Raw genomic sequence first — 13,533 nt, 5'->3', positions numbered from 1 at the left:
TACAACAAGGAAACCTGCAGTGAAACCTGCATGATGTACTATCATTTTGTATTAGATAGTGACTAACTTCCCACGTCTCACTTGAGCTCAAATTGCAGAATTGAAACAAGACAGGCAGGGCTTTCTTTTCTGCAAGCTATGCTGCTTTACCAAACAGCTGATTCTCTTTTCTGATCTGTTTTCTTGACTGGTTTTCAAAGGCACTTAAGACACTTTGAGCATCACCCTCTATGTTTACCTGCTGATTAGTGATCAGGAAAACTTGTTAGTGCAACATACTGGATTGTGAGGCAAAGTCTATAATTGTGCCCTTTGCCATCCAGATGTGGCTGGTTGACAGAATAGAAATTATTCACAGTTCACAAGTTCATTGTCAAACCAAAAAGGTTTTCAGACTCAATAGCCATTCATCCATCCTTACAGTTACAGTACAGAGATTCATTGGCAACTAAAACATTTGTTTAAGTTTAGGGGCAGATTGTGGTTATTAATAAAATACTAACTACGCATCATATCAACCATGTAACTGGACTAGAACTAGAACAGAAGTGCACTTGCTGTAAATTGTGTGGTGCGAAATGATTCAGATACATCGGCTTTTAAAGTCATATTTGCTCTGACTTATGCAAAAAAATTGCAACTGCGATCAAATATTATTGAGAGAATTAGCCACAACATTCACATCGCCTATTGGTGTCCATGTTGTGGTGGATTGGCTATAATCAACAGCTGTCAGAACACACAGTGCATCACAGCTGTCAGTGTAGTTGGCTTCACTATTGACTTTTGGAAAACATTATTGTGAAGATTGCTTAACCAGAGCACATTTTTACCTAATAATTTAAAAACAAATGGTTCATATAAAATTGTATTTGTTTTCAGCGGAGACTATCCAGATGCAGTTTATTTCATCTAATCAACTTTATTGTTGTTTTAGAAATATTGATGGACCTTAAATAGTTTTCATTGCTTCAGAGTATCGTCTGACCAGTGTGTGCATGTAAGGTCAACACACTAAAGTATACATTGGACTCTAAATGTTTGCCTTGGACTCACTCTGCACTATGTATGACACATCAACTTCCGTTGAGTTTTATTTTCATTATGAAAGGAAGGCTCAAGTAACCAATTTAGTATTACTACCCAAAGCCGAGTGCCTATTCTCTTCACAAGGACCCAAATAGACACATGTGCATAGAAGTATGTACTGTGTGTGGCTGCTTTTGATCCCTTACTCTTCACACTGTATGTGGAAGAATCTCTGTGTAGTTAGTTTTGCTCCTTAACTGAAACACGCAGTGATCAGTGTGAATATATGTGTTTAAATGAGATTGTGGTTAATGAATATTGTATGATCACATGTCTGTTCACTATGGGTGTGTTGGCGTGTTTATGTATGAGAGTATTTGTGTTTGCGTGTGCAGTTGCTACTGCCTGGTCATCCGTGTTTACTCTGTCGTTTCACTGTGACGTCTGTAAGAAGCTTGACTGCGCCTTATCGCCTCAGAGCACCGAAATGATTTGTCTCATGACTACATGATCCCTTCTTACTTCACTGGATCATTTTCTGCTGCAGTTGGTTTGATGTGCTTCTGCTTTATAGCTGTGTTGACACTTCATTTATCCTGACAACATACATGCAGAAGTGCAACTTTTATAGAATCATCTCATTTGACACAGTATGTTGCCCTGAGGATTCATATTGATCTTGTAGTTGTAGCAGATAATGACAAAATGTGGAGATGATTAAAACCTGTATTATAATGAAACATACCTCACAAGAATAAAATTAAAGTGCACAGTTGTTTGATAAAACTATTTTTACTGTGGTGTGTTGTAGGGCTACAGTCAGCTGGCTGTGTATTTGCAAATGTTTGTGTGCACAAACCCCATGTTTGCATAAAGAGACAGAAAGGTTGGCAAGTGCAATTTAGATCCGTACCGAGAAGGGAGGGAAAAGTTGTATATTGGGGGGAGATAATATGATGGGAGGCAGAGTGGGAGAGGGGAGGGTGGTCAGCACATACCCGGAGAGCAAAACAAGGAGAGAGAGAGAGAAAGAGAGAGAAAGAGAAAGAGAGGGGGAGTGAGAAGGAAGAGAACCCAGAGCGGGCAGAAGACGAAGCCTGGTCTGAGCTGGAGCATGCAGTGGCCCAGTGAAGGCAACTGCCCAAAATAGAGCACTTGGTTTTTTGTTTTTTTGTTGGTTTTTTTTTTTGGGGTTTTTTCCTCCTTCTTCTTCCCCTTCTCCTCCTCTGCTGTCAGAAAACAGGGGTTTCAAAGAAATAACCGCACTGCTGGATTTCAAAGCAGTGAGAGACAGAGATGAACCGCGAAGGGTCTTTGAGGAGGCGGCTCTCCTCACTGAGGGGAGCATGGCGATGGAGTACGGGCCACCTTTTCAGGAAGGTAGGGCTGGATGGATTTTGTGTGTTACGACTCGATGGTCCCTTTCGGAAAGTAGCCAACTCGAGTCTTGTGGCATCGTTTCTTGTTGTCTGCTCCTTTGCTGCTTGTTTTACGTTGTTAGTCACAGAATAGTTTCTCTCTTGTCTTCTTCAGACTTTTACCAGCCCCCAACGGCTTCTCCCGTTCCTAGTTCTCCCTCCGTGGGTCTTTTGCTCTTTCTCAGATGGTTAATTTGTATGGGCTGCTTGTAAAGTCAACCTCCACAGATGGTTTTCATCTGGAGACATGCCTGCAGGACCCCCCACTCCAGTTCTTACCTCCTCCTCATCACCCCCACTTCCCCCTTTTCCTAATGCAAGCTCTCAAAGCAGAGAAGCAGGTCTTTGCACAGTGATGTGTTCAGGGGTTAATATTGAATCCGCTGCAACACAGAAATATTCTGTTTGAAAAATACCTTGTACCTTTGTTACTTTCCATATAAATTTTCAACCTGTGAATGGAGCACTTAGCTTATGATTCATGACAATTCACTGTTGTGGAAACATTCTGGTACTTAGACATCATGATGTCTTTTAGTTTTTAGTATCATTGCAGTGCTTTGATTTACCCATATGGTTGCACTTTAACTCAAATATTGTGGCTCATAAAATCCACTACACATCAATTTGGACTCATTAAAAGCAAAATCTTTCTTTGCAGCACAATACAAATGCCATATCCTCAGAACTCTCTTTCCTCTCCCAGTCTGTAATTAGGATGTTTCTACTTCTTTTTTCGTGTGTTGGTTCAACTGGTGGCATCATGTCCTATTATTTCTCAGATGTGTTTACCTTGCCACTCAAAATCCGTGGACATTTTTGGTAAACTCAAAGTGCTCTGTTAAAAGGTACTTTTTTTCAACATGAGCACTCTTACCTCTCCTCATGCTCTGCGGCGGCATCTGAACCCTCTCTTTTGGGCCGTTTCTTGCTCATTCATCTCTGTCTTCCTCTGGCGACTCACAGCACTTTAGAGCCATTTGCAACATACTGAAACGTTTCAGCTGAATTACAGACAGAAAAAGGGGGGATTTGCTCTGTCTCGCCTCAGTTGGACTCTCACAATGAACACTCACAATGTGAGATGGAGCAAAGAAATGGTGAATGGAATTTGTTGCAAGGAAGTGGATGCACTGACATACTTCACATACTATCAGCTTTCCATTTTTGAGATCATATTTCTCACATTATTTTTCTTTATTTTAGTTGACTGTTACTGTATTTGATTTGTATTGGTACAATAGTAGTGGGATTATAAATGTTCTGTTTCCTCCAAATAAAAAAAACTCATCCAAATGGATCCACAGTCTGACATGAACAATAGCAGGCTGGCTAGATTATTCTGACAGTCATTATCATTCCCATAGTCATGGTTCAGTGGGCCAGAGAATGGTCTAAAAAAATTGACAATTTTGTAAAAATGCATTGTTGATGCTAGACGTCAGAGGACAATGGCCAAATTGGTTCAAATTAATAGAGAGAGAATAGTGACTCAATTACCAACTTGTTAAAACCCCAGGTATGCAGAAGAGCATCTCTGACCATGCAACACATCAAACCTCGGAGCTCACAACAGAAAACATGTCGCAATAGAGTTTAGCATAAACAACATGCAGGCATCGATCCATCCTGGCTTGTATCAATGATTGCTAGTGGTATGGGGGCTATCTTCTGGCACACTTTGGGCTCCTTAGTGCCAACTGAGCACTGTTTAAATGCCGCAGCCTACCTGAGTATTGTTGGTGATCATGTCGGTCCTTTTATGACAACCCATCTTCTGATGGCTACTTCCAGCAGGATAGTGCACGTCACAAAGCTAGATCCATCTCAAACTGACTTCCTGAACATTACAATGAGTTTCCTGTAATGGAATGGGCTCCACAATCACGAGATCTCAATCCAATAGATCACCTTTTTGGTGGAACGGGAGATTGAAATCATGGATACAGCGCGGACAAATCTGCAGCAACTGCCTGATGCTGTCATTTCAACCTGGACACAACCAATAAATCTCCCAAGGAATGTTTCCAGCATCTTGTCGAATTTATGCCATGAAGAATTGAGGCAGTTTTAAGGCAAAAGGGGGGTCCGTCCTGGTGATTGCACCTAATAAAGTGGTCAGTGAGTATTGTAGATTTGCATATAAAATTCTAACCATGACATTGAAGGTCTAGTTCAAGATGGTGCATGATGACCTACTGTGCATACTGGCAGGTAGAGCTGGAGCCTAGTAAGTCTGGGCTGATGAGAACAGATAAAGGGCCACTGAACAGCTTCTGAACTAGCTGTTTGGAGTAGACCTATTATACAGGACTTTAAGACAACTCCCTACCTTAAGTTCTACAGCTGCATTGATAAATACTTAGCAAAAAACAAATGGCCACCTATTGTTTTTTTCTTCAGACCAGGGTCTCCGTCCTCACCCGGAAGTTCCAGAAATCCATAATTTACTGAAGTTACCAGCAGAAGAATTTAGCAAGCCAAATAATTTAGCAATATTTAGCTGCAATACAGCTCATTTCTTAACAGGCACACTTGCATAATGAACACATGTATCATAACACCAAGATCGTACACTGACAGCAAGTGGTGGTCTAGAAACGGGTGGTTGGGGAGCCAGTCTGAGTTAATGGATGATGATGGATAACAACCCCCTCCTGTGTACATGTGACCCACAAACCACAGGGGAGTGAACAAGTCCACATGGCCTTTGACCCTCCTCCTCGAGTCGGTCTGAGGGGGAAGCGAGGCAAACCAGGCGTAGTGGGGCCAAAGGCATTCAATCACCTTCAGTTACATTTCCTCTACAAGCGCCTCTCTGCTTTTCTTTGTGAGGTTGCCATGTGAAACCATCTCTCTCGTGGTACTTCAGCGCATTATATAACAAATTCTACCCCTAAGTACATTGCGTACTGTGTGTACATTGTCTGAAGGACCTTAAATTGTTAATAGAGTAATAATTAGAGTATGTCTCTGTATGGGTTTAGTTTTTGGATGGATACTGCCATTACACTGCATTACGTCAAAGCACTGGAGCAAGCTGGTTCATACACGAGTCTACCTTCTGGCCAATTTCAGTCATACTGAAATACTGCTTTGTTGAAAATTTCCCACTCAGGAACCTAATCTAGATTCAATGACTTGCCTCCCTAACCAATCTGCCAAGTGATCGACTATTGGCATTCAACAGTCAACATTCACAAGATTGAACTTGTGGTATTATGGGAAAGCAGCTTTCTTCTTGAACTGGCTTACTTTACAAATAATAAATCAAAGTTCAACACCAGGTAAATCCACAGTAAGTGGAAGTATCATTATGGACAAAGAAACACTTGGGTGTATGTATTTGGAAGCACGTTTGTAGTACTTTGTAAAAGATAATGCTAAAGCCCTTGTGTTTTGCTTTGTGTTTGCAGGGCTCAACAAAATCCTCAAAGAGCATGGAGTCACGGCGCAGACCATCGAGGTATGAGCTCCTCTCTTATCTTTGTCATTTTTTCAAAGGTTCAGAACTATACTAAGGCCAAACATTCACAACATTTCACAACATCATGTATGAAACAACAACGTTTAGCTGATACATACTGTTTGCTGATTCTCTAGCAAACGTTATGTCCTCTCACTGAACCAGACCTCACACTGTTTTGTTGGACAAAAGATATTTGGTGTCAGCCCCCTCTCACCTCGCTCCTTAGGGGCTCACAGATGTGTAAAACGTGAGCCCAGACTAGTTGATTTTACATCCCTTTTATCCCATATACATATACATGTGTGTTCATTTCTTTAATAGATCAAAGTCCGTTTCTGTGCATATAAAGGAGAAAACTGAATCTTAATAAAAACACCACAACATAGTCTTATGACATTGGTTATTATGTAATACTCTGACCAAATGAAGGAGTCCAGTCAGACTTATGAACATTCCTATGGACCTGCATACTTTGTACTGTATCTGCATTGTGGGGTGTGCACCTCACTGTACAGCAGATAACTCTGTCAACCAAGACCCCGGATGAACTACAAAGGCATCAATTGTGATAGAGAAAGAGGATTCAACAATTGTGCTTTGCAACAGGTCACATAGTTTTACATTGTAATTAGTGCATTAGTCCATCCTTTCATTGTGCTTTTAAACTAATGTGGAAATTTAGGAAGAGTGTATAAAGTATATGGAATTTAGCAACAGTATATTCCCACATGAAGCACATGGGAGGAGCTGCTTACAGGTTACTACATGTCAGATTACAACATCTCTCCTCCAAAAGAAATCTTTGAAACAATAGGTACATTCGTTTAGAACCAGCCACATCTGTGCAGCAGAGGTGTAACTGGAACCTGTTAATGTTAAGTTAAGTTAATCTTGCGTTTTACATGTTAATGACCTCAAATTAATACTTTAGTCTAACTGGTGATATTTGAAAAGAGCATACTTACTGTAAAGTCAGATTTCTGACAGGGAGAGTCATTAGAACTTTACCAACTCTGGTGACAAAATCCAAGAGGGCTGCTCCGTGCAATAATAGCAGTACAAGCTGTATTAATATAATGTTTATTAGTACATCTGTCTTATTTCTATGTAATTAAAACATCCACACAGTCCACACAGTACTCTCTAACCTCAACTGGGGATATTTTGCTATGGTGTTTGTACTGCATGTGCAAAATACAAAATTATGAGTTGTTATCAACTAGTATTGCTAACAGTACCTAACAATGATTTACTGGGCTGGAACAAAACCCAATTCCCTTTTTTTTTTTTTTTTTTTTTTGTTTTCTCGGTTTCTTGGTATGCTTAAACGTGGTCAACCCAAGTGTGATGTTTAAGTTTTTAATTTTTGCACCTCAGAATTGTAATATTCTGTTAATGCAGTTTGATTAATTATCTTCTGGTAGTGTTAGTTTCTTTTTTTGGTGACATTTCGCGCCACCTCACAATGTATTATTTAAAATATTCCCTCTTCATTTAGCTCTGTTTTTGGCGTCCACCAACTCTCAGGGAACATCACAGGTCATTAGCTGCTAAATGTGGTTCTAATGTTTAGTGCAAGTGAGGTTTTTAACTTAAAACTGCTGCCTGCTGAACGTGGAAACCTGTTTTATGAAAGCAGAGCTTTTGAACTGAAAACCAACATGAGCTACAGTAAAAGAGGCTCAAACTTTAAAGAGTTCTTTGTGCTCTTAGAGTTTAGTGATGATTCTTTGTGGGCTTTCCCTTTCGCATTAAACATTTTGCTTTTTGCGACTTTACAAATAATGTGGCGCTTTAACACGTTCGACTTTATCCAATCAGTCCTAGAACTAATTGTTAAGCTTTCAGTATTTCAAATAGTAGAGACAGGGAGTCCAGGTTTTTCAATTTTATTACCAAGAAATATGTGGCAGATTGATTGCAGCCTAATGCCTCAGGTTTCCTGATAAAATATTACTGCTTCACGGTTGGTGTTTGTCCAAATACCCAAATGAGATCACTACAGCGCTGAAATTGAGCATGTGGAGATAACGCGTCCTTCGTCAAGCGCGATATGCCAAAAAAGAGCAATCTCTTCATCTCTTCAGCTGATGAGAAGCAGGCTGGCTCCCAGCCGGTCAGTACATGCTGGCGAATCTGGAATAGGACCAAACCACAGGCCTATATTGGCCCTCACTGCACCCTGTGGTAAAAGACATACATATGCAGAGATGGAGAAGAAAATAAGAGCAGAGAAACTGTAAGGAACAGTGAGATGGAAAAAGGAGGAAATGAATGAGAGTGAGCTATCCAGGTAAAATATCCTGATAAAAAAAAAAAAAAAAAAAAACTGATTCACAATCTCAGTAACAATCTCCAGAAAAACTGAGAAGTAAGATGTTTGTTGCAACACATGTGCAAAGCTGTGTGACATATCAGCTTCTCCTCTATCTCCAGTGATGAATAATTTCCAGTAAGCAAGTTTTGATTGGGTCCAGATGTACAGAGCAAGTGTTTGTAAAGTCAGGCTGCAGGGATTCTCTCTCTCTCCCAGACATATGTGCAATTTCCTCAGGGGCTACTCACAGCTGACAAATGTGGGAAATATGCTGCAGTCTGCAGCGCTCAGGGTTCAGGCACCTCCCCATTAACATCTTATTGTTTCACTTACTTCATCTCTTTATTGCCTCTGTAGACATTTTGAAATGGATCACATCTGAAAAAGACAATATTAGCACGGGAACTTAAAGGACTCGTTCACCTGAAACTGAAAAATCAGCTGCGCTACTTTTAAAGGTACACAAAGCTTTGGAAATGAAAGCTCAGTGTTTGGGTACATGTGATGTTTTCATGTGCGTTTTGGAGCAACATCGGTTGTTTGTGGCAGCTCTGTGAAAGAAATTAGCATTTCTATTAAATTATTTAGTTATTATCTAGTAATTATGTGGTAATAATGTCAGAATTGTTCTCAATTCTATATAAATATAATTTCTACAAACCCAATTTCAAAGAAGTTGGGACGATGTGTAAAACAAAATAAATAAAACAGAATACAATGATTTGCAAATCTCATCAACCCATATTTTATTCACCATAGAGAATGTAAACACATGCTGAAATCAAGACATTTTACCATTTCATGGAAAATATTAGCTCTTTTGAATTTGATGGCAGCAACACATCTCAAAAAAATTGGAAGAGGGACAATAAAAGCCTGAAAAAGTAATTGCTGCATTAAAAAACATATGGAGGAGCATTTGACAACTAATTAGGCTAATTGGCAACAGGTCAGTAACATGACTGGTTATAAAAGGAGCATTTCAGAGAGGAAGAGCCTCTCGAATATAAAGATGGGCAGAGGTTCACCGATCAGTGACAAACTGAGATTAATGATTGAGGAACAATTTCAGAATTATGATCCTCAACCTAAAATTGCAAAGACTCTGAAGATCCCAACATGTACAGTATATAATATCATCAAAAGATTCAGAGATTTAGCAGGAATCTCTGTGCGCAAGGGACCAGTTTGTCTTCCAGAGCGGTTTAGTCGCCATCACCGGCCTCTAGTTCGTCCCCCGGAGGGGTTCAGCCGTTGTCGCCGGCCTCTTTATGCCACACACCTTGTCTGCCCGTTTGTTTGGATTCCTTTTGTGGGGCTCCGGTTCTCTTCGTGTGTTCTTTGGTCTGAGGTTTGGTCCTTTTATTTGTCCCTGTTTGTTTATCCCCTTTTCCTGTGAGGGTTTTGGTTATCTGTTTGTCTCTGCTAGTTTAATTCTGTTTAGCCACTTTGTTTGGTTTGATTTATCCTGTCAGTCTCTGTTAAGTGTTTGGTTTGGTTATTAATTTTTTCCTGTCTGTCTTAGTTTGTTAGGTTATCTGTTCGTCCTTTGTTTGGTCTTTTGTTTATCTCTGTCTGTAAACCTTGTATATGCTAAACCTTCTTAGTGAATTATTTCTACCTATTAGTTTTACCATCATTTCTGTTTTTACTATTAAGTTCTATTTTACAGTTTTGCCCAGTCTGTTTGTTTGCCCTTGGTTAGTGTGTGTTGCTTTGTCCCCCCTTTGGAGCGAGTTTTTGTTTGTTTGCCCTCTGTTGTATTTCTGCGATGAATCAAATCCTTTTTCATTTCCCCTCCTCTCACCATCTCCTCACTTGGGTCTTAAAAATACACTAATTATTACAGTATCATGCAAAGAAGAAGCCATATGTGAACACGATCCAGAAATCCCGCTGGGCTAAAGCTCATTTAAAATGGTCTGAGTCAAAATGGAAAACTGTTCTGTGGTCAGGTGCCTCAAAATTTGAATATTTTTTGGAAACCGTGGCTGTCGTGTCATGCAGACTGAAGAGGAGAGACCCCATCCAGCTTGTTATCAGTGGACAGTTCAAAAGTCTGCATCTCTGATTGTATGGGGGCATTAGTGCCTATGACCTGGGCAGCTTACACATCTGGAAAAGAACCATCAATGCTGAAAAGTATATAGAGGTTTAAGAGCAACATATGCTCCCATCCAGACAATGTCTGTTTCAGGGAAGGCCTTGCATATAAAACACATACTGCATCCATCACAACAGCATGGCTTCACAGGAGAAGAGTCCGGGTGCTGAACTGGCCTCCCTGCAGTCCAGACTTTCACCAATAGAAAAAATTTGGTGCATCATAAAACAAAAAAAATCAGGCAACAAAGGCCCAGGACTGTTGAGCAACAAGAATGGGACAACAACTTCTCCTCAAACTCCAGCAACTGGTCTCCTCACTTCCCAGAGGTTTACAGTTGTTAAAAGGAGAGGGGCTGCTACACAATGATAAACATAATCCTCCTCCAACTTTTTCGAGATGTGTTGCACCTATCAAATTTAAATTGAGCTAATATTTTCCATGAAATAATAAAGTATCTCTGTTTCAACATTTGATGTGTTGTTTATGCTCTATTGTGAATAGAATATGGATTTATGAGAAATGCAAATCATTGCATTCTCTTTTTATTTACATTTACCCTTCCTCCCAAATTGTTTTGAATTGTGGTTGTATATAAACATATTTTTTGATAAAGCATTTAAAATTCACCTACTGTACATGAGCTGTACTCTAGGACAATAAGTATAATCAGTTAATTGGATATAATGTAAAGACAAACATCCAACACCTATAATTGAGTCAATGTGAACTGAACTCGCTAACTTCAGGCTTTTTGGTATATTTGCTTGAGTGATCTCACACCAGCTGGCTCGACAAACACAAGCACATGTGGATCAAGGCCAGTGATCCAGAACTGGCCAGAACAGTTTGAATTTTCAGAGGTTACCGACAGCAAAAAAAACCTAAAAAAGCTTCTCTGTTTCCCCCACAGGAGTGCGAGTCTGCTGCAGGCACTGGAGGAGAGCTATGAGCTGGACCTGATCTACATCACAGAGAGAATTATCTCAGTCTCCTTCCCCAGCAATGTTGAGGAGCAGAGCTACTCTGCCAATCTGCAGGAGGTCGCCTCCATGCTGCGCTCCAAACACGGACACAACTACCTGGTACAGTTTCCTGTGTACATGTGGATGAATCTGGCAGGAATACAGCAATTAACTTTCCAAATAAATGAAGCAAATAGCGTAAACTCAGACAGGAAGATGAAGTCATTTCCTTCAGTTCCAACCACGTAGACATGCACAGAGCAAAGGGATTATGTAACATCTGTATCTGAAACATCTATATCTGATACTTTTGGTATTGCTGCCTGGGTGCACTAGCCACTGAAATTAACCATCTAAAAGATTCATTTGCTGCTGCTATTTGCTTGATGGATTTTTTTCAAAGAGGTCATTTAGATGCGAATACCGCTGCAACGCAAGCTTTAGGCCACATTTATACAAAACAGATTTATTATTAATGTGTCACGGCACTTACAGTTGTTCACCTGTAGCTAATAGTGGCCGACATAATCGTGTTTTATTTACTTCTACCATAGCTCTTCAACCTCAGTGAGAAGCGTTATGACATCAACCAACTGAACCCAAAGGTAAACGATTTAGTTTCTCTTTATCTCTATTCTTCCGTGTCTCATGTGACAACCAAACTGAGCAACGGTCTCCCTTCTCCACTCTCAGGTGATAGACTTTGGGTGGCCAGACCACCATGCCCCAGCCCTGGATAAAATTTGCAGCATCTGCAAAGCCATGGACACATGGCTGAGCGCTGACAGCCACAATGTGGTGGTCATACACAACAAGGTGAGAGTGAAAGTCAACATGTATCTGTAGACAGCAGGGGGTGCTCTCAGACCCCCGCTTCGCCCGAGGGTGCAGCTGTTTTCTGTGTTGGTGTCTGTAATGACAGCCTCCTAGTGAAACACTGACATTTAGGGTGGAGAGTGTGAGAGTGTGTGTCTTTTTTATGCTTGTTTGGGTTGATTGTGCCAGATGGGAGTTAGTAAAACACAAAGAAGGCAAGTAAGGCCCGCCACTCATCTAGGCTAGTTAGGTTTATTTACCTTTTTGGCCTAACAGCGCCATAAACTCTGAAATGAACAGTTCTTTTACTGCTGTTGCCTAAATTTACTTGGATCACATTATACTCTTGTGGCAGGCCACACTCATCTGGTTCCTAAAGGATTCTGATGCACATCATAAAAAGTATATCCAAATGCATCTACTAGGCCAAAGTCCCAAATGTAATACCTAATTATTTTCACCTTAGCCTCAGTGTCTTCCTCATTGGGTTTTGCAACATAAGAATTAACCGTGGGATCCTGAAGTTCCGTGCCTCATTCCAAGATGTTCCCACAGGGAGGTTATAAACAAGTCGGCTGCCATAACAACTGCTGTTATTTTTCGGCAAGTTGAGTAATGCTGATGATGAGTGTGGGCTGGGAAGTTTTGGTGGTCACTGAGGAAGCCGGCCGTGTTGGGTTTCCACATATCAACAAGTAATTTCCACCGGGCTCCAGGCTATTTAAGTGGTCGCAGTTTTTATAATACGGAACACACTTATCCTGTACAGTCCTCCTTGTTCTAAAGATTGATGAATGTGTAAAAGAACAGCTATTATAAGACTGTTTTGTTGGTATAGTGACACATTTTTGCTGTAAGCTTACTAAGCCACCCAATAAATGCTCAGCAAATCGCTTTGAGATCATATACATAAGCTTCTCACATGTATAATTACATTTTTTACGACTGAAACCGATAGTACTTGTGCAAGCAAATATTTAAAGGGCTACTCCACTGGGTCTGGAGATCTAAATGCAAATACCAATGCCTTTGTTAAAACCAGGTAAATGATGTTTGGTAACTGCAAACTGGGCAGGAGCGATTTACCAAAAAGATGACTTGCATTATGGCTGTAGGATCTAGTGTGCTACCAGCAGGACATCTTGACCTGTACTGTATAAGTTGCGCATAAGCTGTCACTTATGTGTTCTCCTATTCCTTTAACTGCATTAGGCCATTTAATAGCATCAACCTCTACTAGCACTGATTTTGTTAATCCATAGTGTTATGTCAGTGTATTAGATATGTATATTAGATCTGTCAATCTAATATAAGAATATTGCAGGATATCTTTTGTGTTTGGATTCATGTATTCAAATATTGCATGTAAAAAAAAAAAAACTCTACTATGATAGAATTACCCCAATATCCAAATA

The 13,533-nt window shown here is 40.2% G+C and overlaps 1 protein-coding gene across 16 annotated transcripts in view; it reads left to right on the top strand.

Annotated features, from left to right (window-relative positions):
• The window catches only part of tns1b (tensin 1b), a 154,002-nt gene that overhangs the window by 100,295 nt on the left and 40,174 nt on the right, over positions 1-13,533 (top strand). For 15 of the 16 annotated variants that reach the window (XM_067516989.1, XM_067517003.1, XM_067516999.1 and 12 more), the window contains 4 exons: positions 5,864-5,913; positions 11,251-11,422; positions 11,857-11,907; positions 11,996-12,118. In XM_067516989.1, coding sequence (XP_067373090.1) covers positions 5,864-5,913; positions 11,251-11,422; positions 11,857-11,907; positions 11,996-12,118 — 396 coding nt within the window. Of the gene's footprint in view, positions 1-2,094; positions 2,410-5,863; positions 5,914-11,250; positions 11,423-11,856; positions 11,908-11,995; positions 12,119-13,533 lie in introns of those variants that run through there. The other variant, XM_067517002.1, reaches the window with a different exon arrangement.

Source organism: Channa argus, chromosome 9, assembly GCF_033026475.1.
Source record: "Channa argus isolate prfri chromosome 9, Channa argus male v1.0, whole genome shotgun sequence".
Classification (NCBI taxonomy): Eukaryota; Metazoa; Chordata; class Actinopteri; order Anabantiformes; family Channidae; genus Channa; species Channa argus.
Note: the sequence above shows the minus strand (reverse complement) of the source record. Positions and strands in the feature narration are given on the sequence as shown.